The 27,975-nt window shown below is 44.0% G+C and overlaps 1 protein-coding gene across 1 annotated transcript in view; it reads left to right on the top strand.

Annotated features, from left to right (window-relative positions):
• Nucleotides 1–315: 315 nt before the first annotated feature.
• Nucleotides 316–27,975, top strand: part of LOC126089288 (glutamate receptor ionotropic, delta-2-like) — a 110,349-nt gene continuing 82,689 nt past the window's right edge. Inside the window, exons 1-2 of the mRNA XM_049906938.1 lie at nt 316–528; nt 14,220–14,495. Coding sequence (XP_049762895.1) covers nt 316–528; nt 14,220–14,495 — 489 coding nt within the window. The remainder of the gene's footprint in view (nt 529–14,219; nt 14,496–27,975) is intronic.

Below are 27,975 nucleotides of genomic sequence, written 5' to 3'. Positions count from 1 at the left end.
TCCGCTGCAGAGTGAAAATCTCATTCTGTAAACATCCCCCAGGTTGTGGCTAAGCCATGTCTCCGCAATATCCTTTCTTTCAGGAGTGCTAGTTCTGCAAGGTTCGCAGAAGAGCTTCTGTAAAGTTTGGAAGGTAGGAGACGAGATACTGGCAGAAGTAAAGCTGTGAGTACAGGGCGTGAGTCGTGCTTCGGTAGCTCAGATGGTAGAGCGCTTGCCCGCGAAAGGCAAAGGTCCCGAGTTCGAGTCTCGGTCGGGCACACAGTCTTAATCTGCCAGGAAGTTTCAACCAGTGGTCATTTGACGAACAGCAGGATGTCAGATAATGTGTTGCGCACGCGCCGCTTGCGCCTGTCTGAGACGAGCCCTCCTGCCGCAGACAGCGTTCGATTGGCCAGGCGTGTGCTGGGCCAGCAGCAGGGGGTGTGGCTGCTGCAGGCGCCGCCGCTGTCCGCCATCCCGCGCTGCAGCAGCTCGCTCATCCTCCTGCACTACGACTGTCCGCAGAACCGCGCGATCTTCCAGCAGGTACTGTACTCTACATAAACTCCTGCAAGTACCCATGTAGTGTTGTAGCAGAAGTAAGTGAAGTGTTTAGTACCAGTCCGATTATTGAATAGACAGCTAAAGAAACGGTTTGAAACATACACTGAGGTGGCAAAAGTCGTGGGACATCTAATATCGTCTCAGACCTCCTTCTGCCCGGCGTAGTGCTGCAACTCGACGTGGAATGAACTCGACAAGTCGCTGGAAATCACTTGCGGAAATATGGAAATGGCGAAAGTGTTGCAGTGCAAGATTTTATGCACAAACTGACCGCTCGATTGTGTCCCATATATGTTCGATGGGATTCATGCGATCTGGGTGCCACAATCATTCGAACGAACTGTCTGGAATATTCTTCAAACCATTAGGGAACAACTGTGCCCAGTGACATGGCGCATTGTCATCCACAAAAATTCCATCGCTCTTTTGGGGACATGAAGTCCGTGAATGGCTGCAAATTGTCTTCAAGTAACCGAACATAACCATTTACGTCAGTGATCGGTTCAGTTGGACCAGAGGATCCAGTGTATTCCTTGTAGAAAGAGCCATCACCAGCTTGCAACATGCCTTGTTGACGACCTGCGTCCATGGCTTCGTTGGGTCTGTACCACACTGGAGCCCTACTAATAGCTCTTATGAATTGATATCGAGACTCATCTGACCAGGCCACGGTTTTACAGTCATCTAAGGACCAACTGATATGGTCACCCAGCCCAGCAGAGGCGCGGCAGACAATGTCTTCCTGTCAGCAAAGACACCTGTGTCGGTCGTCTGATGCCATAGCCCATTAACGCCAGATTTCGCCGTACTGTCCTAACGGATGTATTTGTCGTACGTCCCACACTGATATCTGTGTTTATTTCACGCAGTTCTGCTTGTCTGTTATCACTGATAACTCTAAGCAAACTCCGCTGCTCTTGGTTGTTAAATGAACTCTGTTGGCCACTGCTCTGTCTATAGCGACAGGTAGTATCTGAAAATTGGTATTCCCAGCACACTCTTGATACCGTGGACTTCGGAATACTGAATTCACTAAAATCTAGCTTCAACTGCTACTCCATGTTCCACATCTGTTAATTCCTGTCGTGCAGCCATAATCCTGTTAGAAACCATTTTACATGAATTACCTGAATACAAATGATGCTCCGCCAATGCACTGCCATTTTATACCTTGTGTGCATGATACTACCGTCATCTGGTACTACCACAGTGCAGTTCTAATACTCAGTAATGTTGTTGTGTACTCTTAAAACCATTCAAATACTCAACTGTAACCTGTTCTTCAGTAGTGGGACAGAGACAGTGCTGTCTCAGACACGTCTCTCCCTTCCCCATACCCTTCCATCTAGGCCAATTGCATTACATATAAAGTGGTGGGCTTTTCTCCTACTGGCGGAGGCATGTGAAGCACAGCCTGCATGGTTTGTATATTTTCTGTATTTAGGACACTTAATGCTCTGACATATTACATAAAATGGCTGCATCCTTATATATGTCACTTTTATCTTTATCAGTATAATTTATGACTGACAGAATCAATCACAGCTGCCCTTGGTAAATCTGACAGCATGACATTAAATTGGACATATCCAGCAGAAAAATGGTTGGAAATTGAGAAACTCCAAGTGAAATAACCTGGTTTGTTTATTTAGGAATGTTCAGTGTTGTGCTAAGTATAAAAAGTCATGAAATGCGAGATAGTTTGCTTATAAAAACAATTGCTGCCATACTTCAGTGTATGATTATATTTTAGCATTGTCAAACATGGTTCAGTACTTTTTTGAAAATGTAACAACTGCAAGAAGCTTCTGCTCACATTAGACTACATTATCAGAGTCACTTTTCAAGTTGTCAGCTAAGGGCACACGTAGATTATCGTAAATACAATACTTTTAATGCTAAGCATCTGTGTGCATGTTGTAGGAGAGAGTGGGATAGGAAATTTCATTTAACTAAGCAAATACCACTCTGGACTCTTACTGCTTTGGCGACCAAGTGCCAACAGATGCTCCTACCTCAGATCAAAGGCCATCACTACATGTTAATGCGATACATCACTTGGGGTGAAAATGCCTGCCACCCACTGCCACATCTGGTCGATTTAGAGATCCAGTGTGGAATGACAAGGTGGGGAGCTGTTGGCCACACACCTGAATAACACATAAAGCACCTCATTCCAAGCCAAGAGCAGGTGAGATATATCTTAACGCCTTAGACAGTGTGGTCCCACCACTTTATCTTGTGGTGCAATGTTCCAGAGAGCCCCCATGCCTTGTCATAGTCTTTGGGTGCATAAAGGAGATGGGTGCTACGTCTACACTTCATTCAAACACAGTAACATCCATAGAAGTTCCTTCCAAGTTTAAATATTACAACTAATGGTCTCATGGCTTCAATACTGACTCGTTTTTTTTAAGCACAGGCACACGGAGAGACTTTTCAGTTGTAATAACGTTATAGATTTTTATATCAGCTTTTGGGTATCACTTGGAAAGTGATATTGCGTTAACATGCTTTCCTCTTAACCATTTGGGATATTCCCAGGGATGAGACATCATTATCTTCCCATTACCTTGGCATACTATATGTAGCAATGTTCTCCTGTATAGGTTTCCACATACTTTGGTCTCCAAAAGTATGAAATCTGTACAGAAACCACATAGGAACTGCAACAACCACATACTTTTTGGTATATCATCCCTCTCTGCTAAGTATAACATGTTACAATGATTGTACAATGTTTTGTCATTCATGAATTGAGGTATAGATATGTGATTTTGTATCTCTCTGACATCTAGCGTTTACATGCAGATTGCTATTACCACGAAACCTTGGACATTAACACCCCATACCACTAATCTATCCCTGAAAGTTAAGTATCAGATGTGTAACACAGGCATCATCAATTCCATTAAGAATAAAGTATATCCTCTAGACATTTGTGAAAAGTATACTAACTTCCATCATTTAAGTTTGTAGTAATCATAAATTTCTAGATAGCATCTATACATACAAAGATCCAGTGAAACATCGTGATTATACTGTATGACAGTATTTAGATCGCATGGATGGGTGAACAAAAGGCTGTGTATTATTGTCACATACATATCAGATGCAGGAAATCTTTACTAAAAGAGATTGCCTACATTTTGCCTGTCATTCCTCTTACACAGTATTGCTGCATGCTATAGAATGCTTACAGGTAGAACTGATAGAGCCTTAGAGAATGACATGACCAATTTACCTCACCATCGGTACCTAATCAACATTTGAGCTCACTGCATTGTTTTCAATAGATAATATTGTGTGTAGGCTACATACAGCTTTTTAACATGGTTCTGCTGTCTATGTGAAGACTGCCCCTAAAATCAGATGTGTAATACCCACAAGCTATATTATGGTGTATAGTGGAGATACTTCCACTGTTTGACCCTCATTCCTGGTATTCAAGTATTGAATCATGAATATGTCTGACTCTGATATCATTTTACAACTGGGTGCATATCCTGCCACTTGGGTAGTGGACATGCACGATCTTGCTCCCATATTAGATGCTTGTACACCTGTGATCTGCACTAGGCATATACTGCCTGACCAAAAATCTCTGGATACTTGCAGTAGACAGTAATATGGTGAGTGTCTACCACTCAAAATATACACCATGTTTAAAATAAAACTGTGACTGGTGGTAGAAAAGTAGCATAAATGCACTAAATACTTACATTTCTTTCCAAAGATGGAACAAAGTCTCTCTAGTTAAAGAATGGCAGGTTAGAGCCTAACAGTTCGCTCATCTAGTTAGGTGTCAAAGCAATGTTGCAGCTCAGAAGTACATTTTATCTGACCACTTACACACCAAAAGGCATCAATGTAGGAATTGCATCAGATGTCAATTTTGTCATTGTATGTGCAGCAATGTGAAATTGTTTGGTTCAGTCAGATAGAGTGGAGATGTTTGCGCAGAAATCTATCATATATAGAGAGTCAGCTCACCACAGTACACAGCGGACATGAGGTCAACTGCCTCAATAGTAACAGTGTTTGATGGTACAGTACTGAAACTGCTAGATGACGAGGGAACACATAGCATATACTTAAAAAAGCAAAATGTTATGAACGTACATAGAGGATATGATGTAGTTTGTTTTTCCACAGAATTTATTAGATAACTGGAAGTTTTAAAAAGATATTCAAACATTTGGTTGAATATATACTGTGACAAAAGTTTCTGTAGGCATTTAGGTGGATGACTGCATAGCTGTATGTGAAATGATCACATACATGCTGATTTTAGTATGTACAGAGACAAGAACTTGCTAAATGTTTTCACATGGTGAACAGTATAGTTGTGATGAAACAACAACCATGTGTTAATACCATTGTATGTACGAGTAATAAACATAATATGGTTTTAAAATGTTACAACATGTGTTTAATTTTCAAATATGCATAGAAGTATATTTTTTCTAGTACTTTTGTATGTGAGACAAAACACCATATCATTAATACACCATCAGGGATGCATAAAAGTGTTCTGACTTAAACTATGAAATCCTGAGAAAAGCTGTATTTAGAATCAATAGCAATGCGTGGTACAAAAATCCAACTAAACCCATCAACAAGCGCTGCTTAGCTTGTATGTTATACCAGCAGTGCCAACATGTAACCCATGTTTATTTTTTTCTACTATAGAGCAATTAAGTTACAACAGTTGTGATAAATATTTGTTTTATACTAAAAATAATACATATTTTGATACATAACACAGACATTTTTATTTTTGGATGCAAAGATGCATTTTTTAGACAACAACATGTGTATTTTTTGTAAGTTTAGTGTTACTTTACACATTTTACACATAAAAACACCTGCTTAAATAGGAAATTTAGTGGTGTTATCCTCAGGGTCTTTTTAGTATGAGCTGCCTCCACAAGTGGTCATAATAGCTCCCCCCCCCCCTGCATAGAACAACTGAAGTAAAAGACAAGATAATGACAACCAACTGCAAATACTGGAAGTCACACTAGGTTAGTCACTATAATACGAGTAAATGGGTAAGTTTGAGTTTGGTTAGAGCCTAGAACTAAGATTAATGTTTGCCATAATTTATAAAGGACAGCTCTGTAACGTTAAAGAAGGAAATTTGTGTTTAACTGCTATCTACACGGTAAATTCCACAAGTATATCTCTGTGAGACAACATTTCTTCTGCATATTGATACTTAGCTGCAAGGTAATAGAGTATAGGATTGCAGGGTTATAGATACTAATATTGTGATTATTGGTGCTGTAATATGTACTCACTTCAATATGTTAGCGTTTTTTCTCGTAACTGTGCTGTGAAGGGGTCTAAGCTAGTCAGTATAGATTAAACATTTTGCTTCCATGCGTTCACACCTCAATATCTGAACTGTTGTGCTGGAAAGATAAACATTAGTGGCTTTCATGTGCCACAATTGCTTGGAGGTACTAACCAGACCCAAAAATACTACTCATAATAGCTATAACTATTAGTCTGCAGAAGAAGTAAATATTCATGTTATGCTGTTCAGTACATTGTTCTTAGTAAACAATAGAGATATCTGCATTTATACCCCTAACACCCTGTATATGATAAATGGTCTCTGGGAAAAATAATATGTAGAAAAGTGGATAATGTGTAGGCAACACACCTACACTCTTCATCACATACAAGTCTTTATAGACATTCCATTGAATTTTTAGTATAATGACTGTAGCAGAATATTATTTGATAATTAGTGAACCAGCTGTGAAGAGTCTTGAATTCAGCCAGTAGCAGCAAGAAAGCATTAATCTGGAATATGTGATGAAGGAAAATACCGATTTAAGATCTCATCCATACCTGCATGTTTCCAACTTACACAACAGCGATTTCTGTCTATAGGAGTCTAATCCAATTAGAAATAATTTTTAGTGCATAATTCTCCTACCTTAGTAGCTTGCCAAAATCAGGTTCTGTCGCATATTTTTACAAAATATGCAGGAGAAAATTTTTAGTGTCATATTGTTATTAAAGTATAGATATGTGAGGACATCTCCCCCTATATTGTAGCGTAATCTTGACAATTAGTGTTTACACTGTCTGTTCAGTCTATGTAATATGTAATTTGATGTATAACTTCGAATGCTTCATTGTTCCTCGACTAAAGTATAGATGTGTGGTGTCATCTCTCCTGCTATATTTTAGTATAATCTTATTTGACAGCTTATTCAATGCATTTGCTGAGTAATCTGATATATAATTTCGAATGTTCCCTCTATTAAAATGCACATATGTGGTGTCACCTCCCTCTTATGCTTATGTTACAAATTCCAATTACTTCCTCCATATACAGCATTTTTCCAAGTGGATCTATTCATCAATGCAATAACACTAAAGACAGAATTGTAGAGGATTCTGACATATGGTTGTAGGCAACAAATTATGATTGTTATGGTACAAATGGTTTGTATGGTAACAGAATACAATATGTTCTATAGTATATATCCTGCTGCTAACTCACTGCATCATTAGGTTAGTGGTGTGAATGTTGTCTCTTGCTGATGTGCTATAATTGGATTCTACATGGTGTGCCATTCTCACTTATGAAGAGATGATGTGGAGTTGTGTAGTAGGGTTCCAATGTCTTTACTCTGCAGGGAGTAAAAACGTTGTTTTCTGACCCTATAGGATACTGTCTACATCGAGAAATGATGATATTGCGTAGACTTTTGTCTGCAAATCCAATGTTTTGGCACTAAACTCATGGTTTTTTTATGTTGGTCAGTTTTTTCAGGGGCAGTGCTAAAATTCTGTTGTAATCATAGCTATCATATTTAGAGTTGACTTAATTAGTTTTCGTCAGCTTGAATATAGACAGTTGATGTTTCACTTTAACAAAACAGTTATATCCTTTGTGCATATTTAATGATACAGCATTTCGATAACTCTACTCTAAGATCTGTTACTGTCTATTTCTAATGCAATGTAAATTGTGTATAATATCGAAAATGTCTACTTATCTTTTGTGTCACCGTCTGTGTGCAAAGTATCATGTAAACTAATGTCTATTCCTATATATCACAACAGTATCATGATTTATTACCAGAAAATGTATAAGATATAACAGACCTATTAAACAGACCGTGTGCACCACGCCTCACAGTAACCAAGAGGATTCAGCGATTTTAATTTTATTATTTATTTCACCTATTTTTTTGCAGATGCATATGGGAAAATAGGTTTATAAACAGTTTTTTTCACATGTCCTCTAATGTAGTAAACACCCTTCAAACCATCATTTTCAGCACATACAACAACGTGTGATCAGTCCCCATTAGTACTTAAACTAAACACCTATAGCCTGTGTTTCCCATCTGTATTCATGATTTTTCCGTATACTGTGTTTAAAGTAAATTGTAAGCCTTCGTTACACATTGCCAATAATCTTTTATTTTTCAAGTAATAGCTTATAGGTTTCCTTCAGCCTAGTTGTTTTCCCAAATACTCAGGTTTACAAAACCTTTTCAGTTCCAACACCGAAATCATTGGCTAATAAAGAATTCCTTGTGATATTCATAGCTGATTAAGCCATGAACTTCAGGCATGAAGACTTCGCAGTTCAATAGGTCTATATGTGACATATCGTTCCTGGAAGAACCAAAGGTTCATTGCAGATGTTGTAGACACGGGGCCCAGTTTCCAGGCTCTGCAGAAAAGGAAATTCGTCATGCCCGGAGACGACGGTATGATCTATCTGTAATCCTTGTAAGTACGTTTTGGTTTGGAGTCTACTATGTTCGCATGATTGCTGGTGAGTTTACAATGATGCTAGATTTTTCCCAGCACCTGTTCGAAATAAACTCTTGGAAAGCCCTGGCTGGAAACAGCTTTTATTAGTATGATCGTGTAACTTCCACTGAAACTGATAGCACTGTGATCGTGAAGCTGATTGGCTGAAAGGTCTAGATGCAGCAAGAATTTTCGTGGACTTCATTGGAGCTCGGGAAATCGAGCAGTCTGTTGGAGGCTGTTGGGGGGTTTAGGAATCAAGTTGTGGAGCGGGTGAGCTGGAGGTGAAATTTTAAGGTTCAAAATGGTTCAAATGGCTCTGAGCACTATGGGACTAAACTGCTGTGGTCATCAGTCCCCTAGAACTTAGAACTACTTAAACCTAACTAACCTAAGGACATCACACACATCCATGCCCGAGGCAGGATTGGAACCTGCGACCGTAGCGGTCTCGCGGCTCCAGACTGTAGCGCCTAGAACCGCTCGGCCACTACGGCCGGCGAAATTTTAAGGGTAGAGCGTACGTGTACGAAGTCGAAAGTGAGTCAGTCATTGAAAACATTATTCTTCTGGTACAAAGGCCTACCGGAATTTGAAATGAGTTCCCACGTTAGAGTATGGAGTTTGACGTAGTTGTTTTCCGGCGTTGTGGACGAGAGTTGCGATTTAGTATGTAAGCACATGCTCGGTAGGCATAGGCCTCATATCCGACTTTATAGCCATTGTCTGGTTGGAAGTGATTTTCGACAAAAGAGACTAATATGGCGAGGTTTAAGTGAGTAAAATAAATGATAATGTGCTGAAAGTTCTGATTGAGAATTACAAATTGTCCAGGAATAAAGGAGACGACACACCGAAAGGCCGAAGTGCTTAGTCGTTGATAATTACACAAACAAAAGGTACAGAGATTCGCTAGCTTTCGGAATACACTTCTTTTACAAGGTTGTACACAAACGCACGCACACTCACTAACATACCGACCCTAAATTGTGCTCAGTCGACTGCGCTCAGTGTTGGGAAACAGGCGTGTGCATGTGTTTCCTACAAGCTTGAAAAAGGAAGTGTATTCCGAAAGCCAACGAATCTCTGTACCTTTTGTTGGTGTATCTATTGAGGACGCAGGGCTTCTGCCTTTCGGTGAGTCGTCTCGTTTATTCCTGAAGAAACAAATAACTTACATTTATTTCTGTGTGTTGTAACTGAGACCGGAACCGGAACGGAAGCCCGGTGGGACCCACCTACCGACACAAACGATAGAGCACAGACACGACGAACGAAGGACCTAACTAACAACATCAAGATCGAAACAACAGAATCACAAGAAAACCATGTCCACTCGTACAAAAAAACAAGAAAGTAAAGACGCTATCTAAGGTGAGGAGATAAGTCCAGAAGCGCAGGCAAGATTAGACTGGCTGGCCGAGTATTTTTTTTTCCTTTATTGATTTTCAATTCCCCCCGAAGGGGGCAGGTTGGCAGTAGCTTAATATGCTGCTCTACAGCCTACAGACTTTTATTTTAAAAAACGGAAGAAGAAAAGAAACAAGAAAAACAGGCGATAAAACGGTGACGTCAAGTGTAAAATGGCGGAAAAATGCGGAAAGTTAAAACAGAGAGCTAAAGGGGTTAGCAACGTTAATAAAAGACACAGGAATAAAAAAAAATGGTTCAAATGGCTCTGAGCACTATGGGACTCAACTGCTGTGGTCACAAGTCCCCTAGGACTTAGAACTACTTAAACCTAACTAACCTAAGGACATCACACACATCCATGCCCGAGGCAGGATTCGAACCTGCGACCGTAGCGGTCGCGCGGTTCCAGACTGTAGCGTCTTTAACCGCTCGGCCTCTCCGGCCGGCTACACAGGAATCAGACAAGTAACATAGTTCAAATGGCTCTGAGCTCTGAGCACTAAGCAACTTAACTTCTGAGGTCATCAGTCGCCTAGAACTTAGAACCAATTAACCCTAACTAACCTAAGGACATCACACACATCCATGCCCGAGGCAGGATTCGAACCTGCGACCGTAGTGGTCGCTCGGTTCCAGACTGTAGCGCCTAGAACCGCACGGTCACTCAGGCCGGCAAGTAACACAGTGTAGAGATGGAGGGTAGGGGGGACACAACAGTGAAGACATGGCAGGGGGGGGATGGGAGAGGAGAGGAGCAATCAGGGGGTGAGGGGGTTCAAGGCGGCGGGAGGTGTAGAGGATGCGGATATGTTCGAGGAATAGGAGCAGAAGGGGGAAAGGAATGAGATCATAGAGGATCCGCGTTCGGGACGGGAGGCGTATACGGAAGGCGAGGCGGAGTGCATGACGCTCAAGGATCTGGAGGGACATAGAATTTGGGGGGCTGGCCGAGCTTTTTTTTCTTTTTTTTCTTCTTTTTTTTCTTTATTGTAATTTTTATCACCTTACACAAGGCGGGCTGTCAGCAGCTGAGTACGCCGCTCTTCAGCCTTGAGATTTACAATAAGTAATAAATAGAGGGGACACAGAGAATACAATCAAAAATGGTGGGCAAAACAATGTAGACACCAAAAAACAAAAAAAAAAACACGGAGCCGTTCACGCCTGACGAGAAAGCATCACTGACACTAGTGGACACGGCGCACAAAACAGGGATGATGGCGACGGTACACGTGAACAGTGGCGGCGTTTCGACGAACAAACACTAGACACAAACGAAGGCACACACACGAGACACTAATGGCGATGATCTCCGGCGCGCGAATGTTCACTGAGCGTGTGCGAGTCCGGGGACCTGCCAAGAGAGGAGGAGGAGGAAGGGGAGTGGGAGAGGGATAGGGGAGAGCAGAGATGCCATGGGCAGGGGAGAGTGGGGGAGGGAGGAAGGGGGAGGGGAAGCCCAGGGGAAGAGGGGTGGAGGACGGGGGACAGGGGAAAAAGGAAAGAGAAGGGAGGGAGGGTGCCGAAAGGAAAGGAAACGGGGAGGGAGGATCAAAGTTGATAGGAGGGGTAAATGGAAGGGAGGAGGACATCATCAGGGAGGGGGAACTGGCGGAAGCCACCTCGGGAGAGGGTAAGGAGGGTGGAGAGGTGGAGACCGGGTGGGACGTGGGAGTACAGGAGCGGCAGCGGGCGGGGGTGGGAGAGGAGGGGGGAGACGAGCGGGTGAGGAGGATCGAGTTTGCGTGAGGTGTACAGGATCCATAGCCTTTCAAGGAAGAGGAGAAGGTGGGGGAAGGGGATGAGATCGTAGAGGATCCGCGTGAGGGAGGGGAGACGGATGCGATAGGCGAGGCGGAGAGAATGGCGTTCAAGGATTTGGAGGGATTTGTAAAAGGTAGGGGGGGCGGAGATCCAAGCCGGATGGGCATAACAAAGGATAGGACGGATGAGGGATTTATAGGTGTGGAGGATGGTGGAGGGGTCCAGACCCCACGTACGGCCGGAGAGGAGCTTGAGGAGACTGAGGCGGGAGCGTGCCTTGGCTTGGATTGTCCGGAGATGGGGAGTCCAGGAGAGGCGACGGTCGAGGGTGACGCCAAGGTACTTAAGCGTGGGAGTGAGGGCGATAGGACGGCCATAGATGGTGAGATAGAAATCAAGGAGGCGGAAGGAAGTGGTGGTGTTGCCTGCAATGATCGCCTGGGTTTTGGAGGGATTGACCTTGAGCAACCACTGGTTGCACCAAGCGGTGAACCGGTCAAGATGGGATTGGAGAAGGTGTTGGGAGCGCTGCAGGGTGGGGGCAAGGGCATGGAAGGCGGTGTCATCGGCAAACTGGAGGAGGTTGTCGGGGGGCGACGGCTGCGGCATGTCCGCCGTGTACAAAAGGTACAGAAGGGGGGAGAGGACGGAGCCTTGGGGCCGGCCGAGCGAGAGGCCGGCGCTTAAATACACGATCAGGGGCGCCGCAATTGGCCGCTGGGACCACGTGTTCCACTGTGGCGCCCTCACGCTACACGCAGGCCAGGAGGCGCGCGCCGCCACGTCTTACGGCGCTATGGTGCAGAGAGCTCGAGGGGTCTTCGACCTCCATGCCGTCTGGCGCGGATTCAAATTCCGCAGCACGCGGTACCATACTGTGGAAATTGGAAGTCTGGCTTTTACTGCATTAAGTATTTGCCTTTTCACTTTTGTTTTATGGAGGAGAATATTGGCAGGAACCATCAGGAAGCTATCAGAGAGGGAGTAGTGACTTTTTACACAATAAGTTCTCTGGTCTAGTTCCTGTTTGTTAGGAATGGGTAGAGGTATCAAGTTCAAATTTAAGTCACATACTAAGATCAAAGGGCCCTTGGCGGTGTAAAACATTTGTGCTTCTAAGTCACTACAGACAAAAGGTATGGCTGTTTATGTCACTCTTTTTGATACTTGCAAACTCACTTATCAGAACCTGAAGGGTCTTAGGGGTATAAGTGCAGATATTGCAATCATTGGTATCTTAATGTATATCCACTTCAGTCTGTTAGTTTCTTTTTCTGTGCTAACACTCTTCCCACAAACGTGTCACATAATTTACTACGTGCTCATTTCTGCATGGCCGTAAGTGAACCACTAAGAGGACTATCCCTGTCAGTATAGACTAACCGTTTTGCGTCCCCACGTCCACATTTAACACCTGACCTGCTGCCCATTAGGCATTAATGGCTTTCTCCTGCCACATGTACTTGCAGGTACTAACGAACCTAAAAATATACTACTCCTAATTGCTATAACAGTCTGCAAATGAAGTACATAGTGAAGTAACGTTGTTCAGTATACCGATGTAAAAGCATCTGCCCCTTGTACCCGTAACACCCTGTGTAGATGATCTACGTAATAACATGTCGGGCTTGGTGGTCTAGCGGTTCCCCTATGCAATGAAAATGTGAGTGAAGTTGTAACCGATGAAATTTAAAAGACGTCACGTGACATTCGCAGAGAACCACTGACGTAAAAACGTAGAATAAAGAGATAAGAAAAAAGCGGTAAGCACGTGACTAGAAACCAAAAGGTCGCGGTATGGAGTCTCAGTGGGACCTCAAACTGTAGGTCTTCTTTCACCGGTGAATATCTGTCGTAGGTCAGGGATACACAAGTAGTCGAAGTGGCGTCCAGTTGAAAGATTTGCATCAGGTCACTGAACCACACGAAATCATTATTTTTAATACCTTTTCTTATGTTTTGACCATACTTTTGTTTTTGAAACAACCGTACGCATTTTGACTTTCCGTCATTTTCAAAGGCAGTCATATAAAATTGTTCATTAGATACATTAGATTACATCAACATTCTCGATCACGAGATCACGAGTTGTTGGAAAAATAAAAGTATGGTCAAGACACAAGAAAAGTTATTAAAAGTGCAACCAAATAGTCTCGTCGTCTCGCAGGATTTTTATGGAAATTGCAGCTGTAACCATTATTATTACCTACGTACATTATTAAGATTATAACTTCCTGACAGATTAAAACTGTGTGCCGGACAGAGACTCGATCTCGGGACCTTTGCCTTTCGCGGGCAAGTGCTCTACCAACTGAGCTACCCAAGCACGACTCACGCCCCGTCCTCACAGCTTTACTTCCGCCAGTACCTCGTCTCCTACCTTCCAAACTTTACAGAAGCTCTCCTGCGAACCTTGAAGAACTAGCACTCCCGAAAGAAAGGATATTGCGGAGACATGGCTTAGCCACAACCTGTGGGATGTTTCCAGAATCAGATTTTCACTCTGCAGCGGAGTGTGCGCCGATATGAAACTTCCTGGCAGATTAAAACTGTGTGCCGGAGCGAGACTCGAACTCGGGACCCCCCCCCCCCCCTTCCCCGCCCCACCCACCCTACCTGCGCGTCAGACTGCAAACAGTGCCTAGACGTGCGGGATTGGGCACTGTACCACGCCTGTGCTGAAGGGTGACGCGTGACTTTTCCAGAGCGCATCGGCAGGCCTGCTGGGGACGTCCGCGCGCTGGCTGGTGGTGAGTGCGAGCCAGCCCGAGGAGGGCCTGCCGCTGCGGATGGACAGTGAGGTCGCGTGGGCGACGAGCGACGACGCGGGCGGCGAGCTGCGGCAGGCGTCCGTGTACCGCCCGCACCCAGCGCTGCCGCTCCACAGCCTGCCCGCCTCTGTTCTGCAGGACCTGCGGCTGCACGGAGGCCGCAACCCCAGGTGGGACCTGGAGGGGCACGTGCTGCACGCCGCCGCCGTTGTGAGTTGGGCTGCTCTTCCAGAAACTGACCTACATCATCACGCTGCACCTTTACCATCAATGGGGTCACTTAATGGGAGGTTTACTATCTTGCAGGGAACACATGGTATGTCGTGGGGCGATCACTCTGTTTTTTAAAATAATCGAAAAGTCACGATCTCTTCAATCGTTTATTAGATGACCAGTTTCAGCACTCTGAAGGTGCCATCATCAGATCTGTGAAGGTATAACATAACAGATTCGAGGGAGGGCTTACATGAGTTAACCATATACAGGGTGTTTCAAAAATGACCGGTATATTTGAAACGGCAATAAAAACTAAACGAGCAGCGATAGAAATACACCGTTTGTTGCAATATGCTTGGGACAACAATACATTTTCAGGCGGACAAACTTTCGAAATTACAGTAGTTACAATTTTCAACAACAGATGGCGCTGCAAGTGATGTGAAAGATATAGAAGACAACGCAGTCTGTGGGTGCGCCATTCTGTACGTCGTCTTTCTGCTGTAAGCGTGTGCTGTTCACAACGTGCAAGTGTGCTGTAGACAACATGGTTTATTCCTTAGAACAGAGGATTTTTCTGGTGTTGGAATTCCACCGCCGTTTTCAACGGAGGTTTAATGTAACCAAAGGACTGAAAAGCGATACAATAAAGGATCTGTTTGAAAAATTTCAACGGACTGCGAAGGTGACGGATGAACGTGCTGGAAAGGTAGGGCGACCACGTACGGCAACCACAGAGGGCAACGCGCAGCTAGTGCAGCAGGTGATCCAACAGCGGCCTCGGGTTTCCGTTCGCCGTGTTGCAGCTGCGGTCCAAATCACGCCAACGTCCACGTATCGTCTCATGCGCCAGAGTTTACACCTCTATCCATACAAAATTCAAACGCGGCAACCCCTCAGCGCCGCTACCATTGCTGCACGAGAGACATTCGCTAACGATATAGTGCACAGGATTGATGACGGCGATATGCATGTGGGCAGCATTTGGTTTACTGACGAAGCTTATTTTTACCTGGACGGTTTCGTCAATAAACAGAACTGGCGCCATGTTGCAGTCCCATCGTCCCTGCATCCTCAAAAAGTACTGGTCTGGGCCGCCATTTCTTCCAAAGGAATCATTGGCCCATTTTTCAGATCCGAAACGATTACTGCATCACGCTATCTGGGCATTCTTTGTGAATTTCTGGCGGTACAAACTGCCTTAGACGACACTGCGAACACCTCGTGGTTTATGCAAGATGGTGCCCGGCCACATCGCACGGCCGACGTCTTTAATTTCGTGAATGAATATTTCGATGATCGTGTGATTGCTTTGGGCTAACCGAAACATACAGGAGGCGGCGTGGATTGGCCTCCCTATTCGCCAGACATGAACCCCTGTGACTTCTTTCTGTGGGGACACTTGAAAGACCAGGTGTACCGCCAGAATCCAGAAACAATTGAACAGCTGAAGCAGTACATTTCATCTACATGTGAAGCCATTCCGCCAGACACGTTGTCAAAGGTTTCGGGTAATTTCATTCAGAGACTACGCCATATTATTGCTACGCATGGTGGATATGTGGAAAATATCGTACTATAGAGTTTCCCAGACTGCAGCGCCATCTGTTGTTGAAAATTGTAACTACTGTAATTTCGAAAGTTTGTCCGCCTGAAAATGTACTGTTGTCCCAAGCATATTGCAACAAACGGTGTATTTCTATCGCTGCTCGTTTAGTTTTTATTGCCGTTTCAAATATACCGGTCATTTTTGAAACACCCTGTACATTACAGTTATTACAGAACCACATGCCTCAAACGTGGATTTACATTCATAGAACCGTGTGGACATTATGGCGTATGAGGCAGACCATCTGATAAAATCATTGTCACAACCAATAAGCGCTAGAATCACAGCAGGTAAGCCTGCGCGGAATAGAGCAGTGATGACGCCGATCGGTGTTAGGCGAGCAGTGGTAGTTTCATCTGGTGACTTCCGTTTTATATTTTATGGAAAGAACGACCATGAGAGCAGTTTTTTATTATTTTTTATTCGTCGTGATAATGATTTTATCAGATAGTCTGCCTCATATGCCATGATGTCCAGATGGTCCTATAAATGTTAATCCACGTTTCAGGTATGTGGTTCTGTAATAATTGAAATGTATACAGTTATGTCAAGTAAGCCCTCCCTCAAACCTGTTATGTTATACATTCACATACCTGATGATGGCACCTTCAGAGTGCTGAAACCGGTCATCTAATAAACGATTGAAGTGATCGTGGCTTTTCAATTATTTTAAAAGGTTTACTATCATTTGGTTCAAAAAGTCGATTTTATTTTTGGACCCATAAAAGTGTTTACAATCCACCCCTGAAACGGTTTTTCCGAATACGGAACAGAAATGTTTGTTATTCGCGGTTGAACAAGAAAAAGCAACTGCCTGAAATCGGCCTTTTTCAAAAAAATTCATATGTGTGTGAAATCTTATGGGACTTAACTGCTAAGGTCATCAGTCCCCAAGCTTACATACTACTTAACCTAAATTATCCTAAGGACAAACACACACACCCATGCCCGAGGGAGGACTCGAACCTCCGCCGCACAGTCCATGACTGCAGCGCCTTAGAGCCCTTGGCTAATCCCGCGCTCGGCCTTTTTCACGCACCAGTTTTTTTTCTTCCGGAGGACGAGTTCTTGTACCGGTGCTTGGGAAGAATCACACAAAATGCAAATGAGAGTCTAAACGCGTGTGTTCGGAAGTTAGCCTCCCAGCACTTGCATTCTGGTGCGAAGACTGTGGAGATTGCGACTTTCGTGGCAGTGAGCAGCTTCACCGAAGGGTATTCAGCAATTCCGAAGACAATGACAACGATGGACGTCACCCTGGGACTCTGTTCGACGTAGTTCGCCAAGCATTCGGACGACCACCGGATTCAAGCGGCCGAAAACCGCTTGTCACCGGCCGTACGAGCGATTCTGGAGCAGCGCAGGATGGCCCAGATCGAGCTGAACGCCCTTTATGAGGAAGAGGAAGGACTAGTTTATGGACCCGGAATATCAGATTGAGCGAATGTTGCAAAATATTGCATTTATATGTAGTCAAAACTTCAAACGCGTTTTTCTGGAAATGACGTTTTTTTTATCGCGTGGTATGATAACTTCAAATCTATTGAACCGATTGGCATGATTCTTTGTTTCCGACGACACTAACTAAATTGTCTAGGAGTTGTACCACTTTTTTTCCGATCCATCAACTATAAATATTTTTACTTGGTCGATGAAGTCGAAAAATAGATGAAAAAATCCCTATTTTTTATAGGGCCTCCATTTTGTTTCGTATGATCCAAATAACTTTAGCGAGCTACAACTCCTAAAGAATCTTATATACCTCGTGTGGTGTCGCCGCCAGACACCACGTGGTAGCCTTTAAATCGGCCGCGGTCCGTTAGTATACGTCGGACCCGCGTGTCGCCACTATCAGTGATTGCAGACCGAGCGTTGCCACACGAAAAGTCTAGTCTAGAGAGACTCCCTAGCACTCGCCCCAGTTGTACAGCCGACTTTGCTAGCTATGGTTCACTGACTACATACGCTCTCATTTGCAGAGACGACAATTTAGCATAGCCTTCAGCTACGTCATTTGCTACGACCTGGCAAGGCGCCATATTCAGTTACTATGTCTTCTGAACAGATAATATTGTGACTCATGTACCGTCAAGAGCGACGTTCATCATTAATGGATTAAAGTTAAGTATCAAACTAGCTACGTCCGCTTTCTAAATTCTAATTCCTTGTCATGTTCCAGACCTCACGTCAGTAAAGTCCTTCCCTCCTCACGCCAGCCTGCGTGAGCTAAAACGCGTGCATGTCGGCCTCCACTAGTAACACGGTGTTGGCTATTTTGCCAACCCAACACTGCGCTAACGTCAATTTTGATTTCAGACGAGCCAGCTGACATATGACATACCACGCGTGGAGGTCTGTATAGAAATTTTGTTTCGTTCCTTTCGGCACTTCTGCCTTTACTCTTCGACATTTCCCCTCGAAAAAATTCCAGTTTGTCGAGGAAATGTCAATAAACATTTTTACCAAATTTGACATTTACATCTGTAACACATCTCGAGAAAAAAATTCTCAAAGACCGTGCTTTTTTCGGACCAATGATAGTAAACCTCCCCTTAAAGGACACTAGTTGACAGTGCCTTTCCCCCCGACATTCTGCAACGTTGTCACTGTCACAAATTAATCCCACTATAATTAACAAATGGAACCCGCCGTAATTCGCGCTCCGGCGCAGTGGAAACTTGGCAGGATGATAGAGAGGCCGAGTGGGGTAGCGCAGTGGCGGACTCGCATTTGGAAGTAGGACGGTTCAAACCTGCGTCTGGCCATCTAACTTAGATGTTTTCCAAGATTTCCCTAAATTGCTTAAAGCAAATACCAGGCTGATTTCTTCGAAATAGCATGGCCGCATTCATTTTCCATTGTTCCCTAATCCGAGCATGTGCTCTGTCTAATGACCTCGTTGTAGACGGGACGTTAAAACTAATCTCTTCCACCTCCTCAGGTTCACATAAGGATGAAAATAAAGAGACACCCATTTTGGTTTAGGTACCAACGTACAATAGCTTCCGAGAAAATGACGGTCAAAGTCTCAACGCGGCTTCCTCAGGCTACTCGCACATCGCTAACTCAATTGCGCTGATAGCATAGTTGGTACGTGCACAGTTTCGAAATTTCGTGCCTTGAGTTCAAATCTAGCTGTGACTTAGGAGCCCGCATCTCGTGGTCGTGCGGTAGCGTTCTCGCTTCCCACGCCCGGGTTCCCGGGTTCGATTCCCGGCGGGGTCAGGGATTTTCTCTGCTTCGTGATGGCTGGGTGTTGTGTGCTGTCCTTAGGTTAGTTAGGTTTAAGTAGTTCTAAGTTCTAGGGGACTTATGACCACAGCAGTTGAGTCCCATAGTGCTCAGAGCCATTTGAACCATTTTGTGACTTAGGAAGTCGAGATGAGGGATACACTTAGCATGGAGGGTCAAGGCCCCAAACTATGTCACTCCTTAACACAACAAGTAGCAAATCAATGAGTAACAATTTATTCAAAACAAGCTTTTATAAAACGGATAAGACGCAATCAACACGTGACCGTGTTTAAGACAATATCAAATATAGAATCACAACAAGTGACTTAAAAGATCAGACACGGAGATTTCAATACTTACGAAACATAAATTATAATCTGAAGGCGATTTTAAAGGTGGCGCAGATAGTATTTTTTTTTCACAATAATCAGCAATATGAAAGTGACTTACAAGCCACACCAGTTGGTTACGAACCCAAATAACACAAGGAGCACAACAAGTTAGTTAATACAATGGATTCACAAGCAAATTAAAAACCCATTTTTTAAATGTCTACCAAACGGGCAGTGACGCCAGGGAGCCCTGGGCAAAAGATGACTTAACTTAAAATGCTGGAAGCAGCAACAAATGGCCCTGAGCACTATGGGACTTAACATCTGAGCTCATCAGTCCCCTAGAACTTAGAACTACTTAAAACTAACTAACCTAACGACATCACACACATCCATGCCCGAGGCAGGATTCGAACCTGCGACCGTAGCGATCGCACGGTTCCAGACTGAAACGCCTAGAACCGCTCGGCCACTCCGTCCGGTCTGGAAGCAGCAGACCAGCCGTCCAAAACAAAACCTTAACTCCGGGGCTCAACCGGGAGTCACTTCCCATTAGACGACATCACAGATTCTGTGCACCGAAGCAGAACGTGACGCCGCTCCCACACACCTCATCACGCAGAAAGCTGGAACACAAACAGATCGCAGAAAACACGGCAAACAACCAGCAAACATCAATTAATATACACTACTAGATATTAAAATTGCTACACCACGAAGATGACGTGCTACAGACACGAAATTTAACCGACAGGAAGAAGGTGCTGTGATATGCAAATGATTAGCTTTTCAGAGCATTCACACAAGGCTGGCGCCTGTGGCGACACCTACAACGTGCTGACATGAGGAAAGTTTCCAACCAATTTCTCATACACAAACAGCAGTTGACCGGCGTCGCCTCGTGAAACGTTGTTCTGAAGCCTCGTGTAAGGAGGAGTAGTGCGTACCAACACGTTCCCGACCTTGATAAGGTCGGATTGTAGCCTATTGCGATCGCGGTTTATCGTATCGCGACATTGCTGCTCGCGTTGGTCGAGATCAAATGACTGTTAGCAGAATATGGAATCGGTGGGTTCAGGAGGGTAATACGGAACGCTGTCCTGGATCCCAACGGCCTCGTATCACTAGCAGTCGAGATGACAGGCATCTTATCCGCATGGCTGTAACGGATCGTGCAGCCACGTCTCGATCCCTGAGTCAACAAATGGGGACGTTTGCAAGACATCAACCATCTGCACGAACAGTTCGATAACGTTTGCAGCAGCATAGAGTATCAGCTCGGAGACCATGGCTGCGGTTACCCTTGGCGCTGCATCACAGACAGGAGCGCCTGCGATGGCGTACTCAACGACGAACCTGGGTGCACGAATGGCAAAACGACATTTTTTTCGGATGAACCCAGGTTCTGCTTATAGCTTCATGATGGTCGCATCCGTGTTTGGCGACATCGCGGTGAACGCACATTGGAAGCGTGTATTCGTCATCGCCATACTGGCGTATCACCCGGCGTGATGGAATGGGGTGCCATTGGTTACACGTCTCGGTCACCTCTTGTCCGCATTGACGGCACTTTGAACAGTGGACGTTACATTTCAGATGTGTTACGACAGGTGGCTCTACCCTTCATTCGATCCCTGCGAAACCCTACATTTCAGCAGGATAATGCACAACCACATGTTGCAGGTCCTGTACGGGCCTTTCTGGATACAGAAAATGTTCTACTGCTGCCCTTACCAGCACATTCTCCAGATCTTGCACTAATTGAAAACGTCTGGTCAATGGTGGCCGAGCAACTGGCTCGTCACAGTACGCCAGTCACTACTCTTGATGAACTGTGGTATCGTGTTAAAGCTTCATGGGCAGCTGTACCTGTACACGCCATCCAAGCTCTGTTTGACTGAATGCCTGGGCGTATCAAGGCCGTTATTACGGCCAGAGGTGGTTGTTCTGGGTACTGATTTCTCAGGATCTATCCACCCAAATTGCGTGAAAATTTAATCACATGACAGTTCTAGTATAATATATTTGTCCAATGAATACCCGTTTATCATATGCATTTCTTCTTGGTGTAGCTATTTTAATGGCCAGTAGTGTAAGTGAAGAGGTCAATAAACAACAATATAAACGAAGAACCAATAAATGCTTTCAATAGAAAGTTTTACAGCAATATCACTGCTATAAAAATTTAAACTAAGAACTGTACACAAATCCACTGCTGAAAATATAGCATCAGGCTTCCACACTCTCGTAGTTTGCCAAACGGTATTTCCACATATGATTGAGGCCGACTATGTGTACAAATATGAAATGGAAAAAAATTCAAGATAATATCAATTTATTCAAATGCACACTTTCACAACGATACCAGGTTTTGTGCACTTTAATTTGGTTGCATAGGTCTGCAAGGTAGCTGCCTATTGTGTAATCTTGGTATGTTGAAAATTACAACTAGACTATGACCTGATATCTTCAATACCTTAAAGTTAATACCTCATTTGGTTAACTGATTTTTTAAAGGAACCGCGCGACTACTGCGGTCGCAGGTTCGAATCCTGCCTCGGGCATGGATGTGTGGGATGTCCTTAGGTTAGTTAGGTTTAAGTAGTTCTAAGTTCTAGGGGACTGATGACCACAGCCGTTAAGTCAGAGCCATTTGAACCATTTTTTTTAAAAAGGAAGTAGTGACTGCTGTTCTCCACGCGGTCATACATCTTGCCGGCTGCTCTTACTTCTGCAACACGTACGTTAGGGCGACCAACCACCAAGTACACTCGCTGCAACGCAAATCGTTCAACGGAACGGATGCACCAAAATGACTGTCACCTTCGATGGAGAGCGTTGTTCGAGATGGTCTCGAGGGATGGGTCTCCCCGAGAAAACAGGCACCAAGGCAATGCGACGAGCAGCGCCCGGAGTTGACATCAGGCAGGTCCACCCCAAACTCGCGACCGTCTTGCAAGGTTCCCACGTGTTTTCCTCATTCGCCCCCGCGAGCACGTCCTTCGGCCTCGTAGCGTGTCCGAACGCGACTGCCGCGACCGCAGAAACAGCCCCAAGATCACAACAGGGGCACAGATCGTAGTACAGCCGGGTAATCGATAGTGACGTGTCAGAGAGCTGGTGTGCCAGGAAAGGCGTACCACGACTCACCAGACGTACGTTTGTCTTTATTTTACTGTCGCAGAAGAATGTGACATCAACATTTTCTTACTACACCATGAAATACTCTCTAAGACGCACCACGAAGGAATTCTCTGAATGGGACGGAAATCCGTAGTTGTGATGTACACGTACCTACAGACAAACCATTTCAGAAAAATTGGATGATTTATTCAAGAGAAAGAGCTTCTCAGATTGATCAGGTTAGTACTGGATGCTGCTCCTCCCGCTGGAAGTTCGAGTCCTCCCTGGGGCATGGGTGTGTGTGTTGTTTTTAGCATAAGTTAGTTTAATTAGTGTGTAAGTCTAGGGACCGATGACCTTAGCAGTTTGGTCCCTTAGGAATTCCACACATTTGAACATTTTTAGTACTGCGTGGGTACATCTTTGGCCCTTATAGAAGCAGTTATTCGGCTTGGCATTGATTGAAAGAGTTGCCTGATGCCTTCTGAGGGATACTGTACCAAATTCGCTCCATTTTGATTCTTAAAATCCAGTTGCTCCAAACATTCTCTACTGGGGGAATATTCAGTGACCAAGGTAGGGTATGCCAAGCATGAAGACATGCCGTGTGCAGGCAGGCATTATCCTGCTGAAAAGTAAGCCCAGGATGGCTCGCCGTGAAGGATAACAAAACGGGACGTACAACATTGTCGATGTACCACTCTGCCGTAGAGGTGCCGCGGATGACAACCAAAGGCGTCCTACTATGAAATGAAGTGGATACCCCCGGACGATCAATCCTGGTTGTAGGGCCGTATGGCGAGGGACATTCGTCCGCAGCTCGTAGTCGTGCGGTAGCGTTCTCGCTTCTCACGCCCGGGCTCCCGGGTTCGATTCCCGGCGGGGCCAGGGATTTTCTCTGCCTCGTGATGACTGGGTGTTGTGTGACGTCCTTAGGTTAGGTAGGTTTAAGTAGTTCTAAGTTCTAGGGGACTGATGACCATAGCTGTTAAGTCCCATAGTGCTCAGAGCCATTTTTGAGGGACATTCAGGCTGGTATCCGACCGCCATCAGGGAGTCTCCAGACACGTCTTCGCTGCTCATCGGGGCTCAGTTCGAAGCGGGATTCATCACTGCAGACTATTGTACTCCGATGAATGAGATTTAAAAGTGAATGTATCCGCGGCCACTGCAAAGGGTGTTGTTGGTTTACTGTGGTCAATGATAGTTGGCGCAAGGAACGCAGTGAGCCTAGCTCTGTTTCTACGAGCCGCATATAAAGGCTTAGTGTGGTCACTGAAGGACGAGTTGTTGCACGTCGGATCGACGATGATGATGGGTGGGGACTCTGGTCCCTCTATGACGACTGCTCGGTCCTCGCATTCTGTAGTCTCTCTAGGTCGCTGCTTTCTTCTTAACACTGTATAAGGCCATGTTTCACACATTCCTGCCAACATCGTCGAATAGTGCCATCTCTCCCATTCAGACTTAAGTGATTCGCCGATTGCTGCAACCAGCATCTTTCAGCCCAACTGCACGACGTCTCTGAAGTGCTGAAATCTAAGCGCGAGGGTCACTCCAAAAGAAATGCACACTATTTTTCTAAAATCATTTTATTCTACATGTTTGAAAGTTTTACACTGTGTAGATACATCCTTTAGGAACAATATTTTCATTTCTCCACATAATTTCCATCCCTCTCAACTGCTTTACGCCATCTTGGAACCAGCGCGTGTACACCCACACTGTAAAATTCTTGACCAACCTGTTGGAGTCACTTTTTCGCACCGTGCGCAAGGGAGTCATCATCTTCAAACCTCGTTCCAAGAAGAGATTCTTTCAGTTTCCCAAAGAGATGATAGTCACATGGAGTCAGGTCAGGACTGTAAGGCGGGTCTTTCAGTGTTGTCCATCCGAGTTTTGTGATCGCTTCCATGGTTTTTTGACTGACATGTGGCCGTGCATTTTCGTGCAACAGCAAAACATCCTGCTTTTGCCGATGTGGTCGAACACGACTCAGTCGAACTTGAAGTTTCTTCAGTGTCAGTCACATGTGCATCAGAATTTATGGTGGTTCCACTTGGCATGATGTCCAGAAGCAAGAGTCCTTCGGTATCGAAAAACACTGTAGCCATAACTTTTCCAGCAGAAGGTGTGGTTTTTAATTTTTTTTCTTGGGTCAATTTGCATGATGGCACTCTATTGATTGCCTCTTCGTCTCTGGTGAAAAATGATGGAACCATGTTTCATCACCTGTCACAATTCTTCCAAGAAATTCATCTCCACCATTCTCGTACTGTTCCAAAAGCTCGCTGCTTACCGTTTTTCTAGTTTCTTTGTGAGCCACTGTCAACATCCTGGGATCTCACCTGGCACAAACCTTTTTTAACGCCAACACTTTCAGTATTCTGCAAACACTTCCTTCCCCTATCCCAACGTAGCGTGAGAATTCGTTCACTGTGATGCGTCTGTCAGCAGTCACCAGTTCGTTAACTCTCTGCACATTGCCTGGAGTGTGTGCAGTACGAGGCCTGCCGGTGCGAGGACAATCCTCAATATTGCCGTGCCCGCTTTCATCGCGTAACCTGCTTGCCCACCGACTAACTGTACTGCGATCGACAGCAGCATCTCCATACACTTCAACATCTTGTGGATGTTTCCCACTGTCTCGTTTTCACAGCACAGGAATTCTATGACAGCACGTTGCTTCTGACGAACGTCAAGTGCAGCAGACATTTTGAAGACATGCTGTGACGGCGCCACTCACGGGAAGAGGTTCAACTAAGTTTGATAACAAGCGGAAAGGATGTATCTACACACTGTGAAACTTTCACACATGCAGAATGAAAACTGTGTTTTTACAAAATTAGTGTGCATTTCTTTTGGAGTGACCCTCGTGTATTGTTCGTGCGTCTGCGATGCCTAGTTACTGTCCAACTGAGTACATGGAACGAAATTCGCAAAGTCTTTATGCCCCAGTATCGACATGTCCCCTGTTTAGTACCCTTGCCTGCTGCGCGGTGAAACTGTGCCACAGCGTCGCACATACATGCATCGGCTGCCAACAATTTTGCATTTTCCGTTGATACCTGTGTCAATGTCAATTTGTGACCAGTTTGCGTATTTTCTGTGTGGTGCATCGCTTTTTTTGGTCTTAGAGTGTATAATGAAATTATCTTCTCCTTCTTCTTCTTCTCCTCCTCTTCAGGTACTTGACGAAATTGCCTGTACCCATTGTCGCCGGGGTCTTCCGCTATCTCTTCTACCTTAGCACTTATATTATCTAGCCCTTAAGAGGAGTCTGTCAGTCTCCATTCTTTTTAGCTGTTCGTTCCATTTTCTCCTGTACTCTACAGTGTTATCAATTAGACCGAAATTTTTTTTTCGTTCTTCTCTAATATCTTAATTCCTTAGTGCGTCTTCTATCGTGCACTCGTCTCAGAAATATCAGTTCTTGTGCCTAAATACAACTTTCTTCGCTTCCATAGAGCAGTGTGGGTCTGCAACTGTTTTGTAGAGTTTAATATGAATGTCTTTCCTAGTATTGTTTTTAAGGTTTCTGTTAATTGTTCCACATTTAAATTTACTGAGCTTAATTTCTATAGCCATACATTATTTCACATCCTATGTAACTGAAGTGGTTTAAGTGTTCTAAAATATTTGTACCTACCACTATTTTGTTTCCAATGTGTTCCTTCACCATGGAGGCTAATTGTATTAATTGTTTCTGTTGATATCTCCATGTCATATTTCGCAGTTATGTTTCACTAAGTAAGTTCCTTTCTGCTAGAATCGCTGCATCTTCAGCATATCATAAGTTATTTAAAAGAGTTGTCCTGTCTAGGTATCTACATTTTTGAAATTCTGTTTTCCATACGTGCATTATTTCATGTATGTAAATGTTAAAGTTGGGGAGATACAGCAGGCTTCTCATACTCCTTTGTTAGTTGGTACCTCATTAATCATTTTTTCGTCGAGATCTAAAGTGAAATACTTTTTATTGCATTTATTAGATGTTCTGCATATCCGCACTTGGTCGTTATCTTTCAAAGTTTCTATCTATTTACACTGTCAAAAGCTTTTTTAAAACCGATAAAAGCAATGTGTGTTTCTCTCGTATATTGTCTGCGTTTTCGTATTATCTGTTGTAAAATGAAATTTGCATCTATTGCAGAGCAGACTTTCCTAAAATCCATTTGTTCCTTATGCAGTACTGCTTCCGTTACGTTTTTAAGTCTTGTGTTCAAAATCTTAGCATTCATCTGTATGCTGAGTAGAGTAAATGCATTCCTCTATAGTAGCTGCGTAGGCTTTTATCTCCTTTCTTAAATATTGTTATCACTCTAGCAATCTTCCAGTCTTTGGGTATACTTTAGCTCTTCCAACATTCGCTTAAGGGACGTAACAGTCGTAGATGTAGAATCATTCCTCCACGTTTTAGCAATTCAGATTTAATAGCATCTCTTCCTCTTTTCTACTCTTGAGTGATGTCACGGCAGATTTAATTTCGGCAGTTTGTATTTCATCTAATCCCGTGTCGTCTATTGTTTCAATTTCAGTTTCTTGTGCTGTATGGCGATACCATAATGCTTTGTAATAATTTAACCAGTGTTCTTCTTCAATATTGTTTATTTGCATCTTCTCTTTATCTGCTGTGTTTACATTTTTTAAAACCTTATAGGCCATTTCCTGTCTCCTGTGAACGTCATCGTCGATATTAGAAATAAATATATCCCAGTGATACTGGTGTGCCTTTCTTACTACACATTTAGCAATATCTTGTCTCTCCTTATAAGATTACATCTTTTCAGCTGTCTGATTGCTATGTGTTTTATATATGCATTCTGTTTTTCTTTAACAGCTTTCCTTATACGCTCATCCAAATTTAAGCCCTTTATTTTCCTCATTTTTTTCTTTTTACCGAGAGCTTCTCCTGCTATTCTATATAGGGTGTGACACACACAGTGGTTACGGTTACTACGAGCCACACCAAAAGTTGGGAAACGGGGCCAAATTTCTCGTAGTTTACTGTCGAGTTGAGATTTTCACAAATGTTTTATTCGTATCTTACGTAAACTAGCAGTACGGCAATGAACAGCCTTTTAAACACGCCGCTAACGGCAATCAAGTAACTTACAGCAATACAACAACGGAAAAAAATATAAAAAAACAAAGAAGCTTACATTACGGCAATAAA

The sequence above is a fragment of the Schistocerca cancellata genome, chromosome 1 (assembly GCF_023864275.1).
Source record: "Schistocerca cancellata isolate TAMUIC-IGC-003103 chromosome 1, iqSchCanc2.1, whole genome shotgun sequence".
Classification (NCBI taxonomy): domain Eukaryota; kingdom Metazoa; phylum Arthropoda; class Insecta; order Orthoptera; family Acrididae; genus Schistocerca; species Schistocerca cancellata.
The sequence above is the reverse complement of the archived record's forward strand: the minus strand, read 5'-3'. Positions and strand labels throughout refer to the sequence as shown.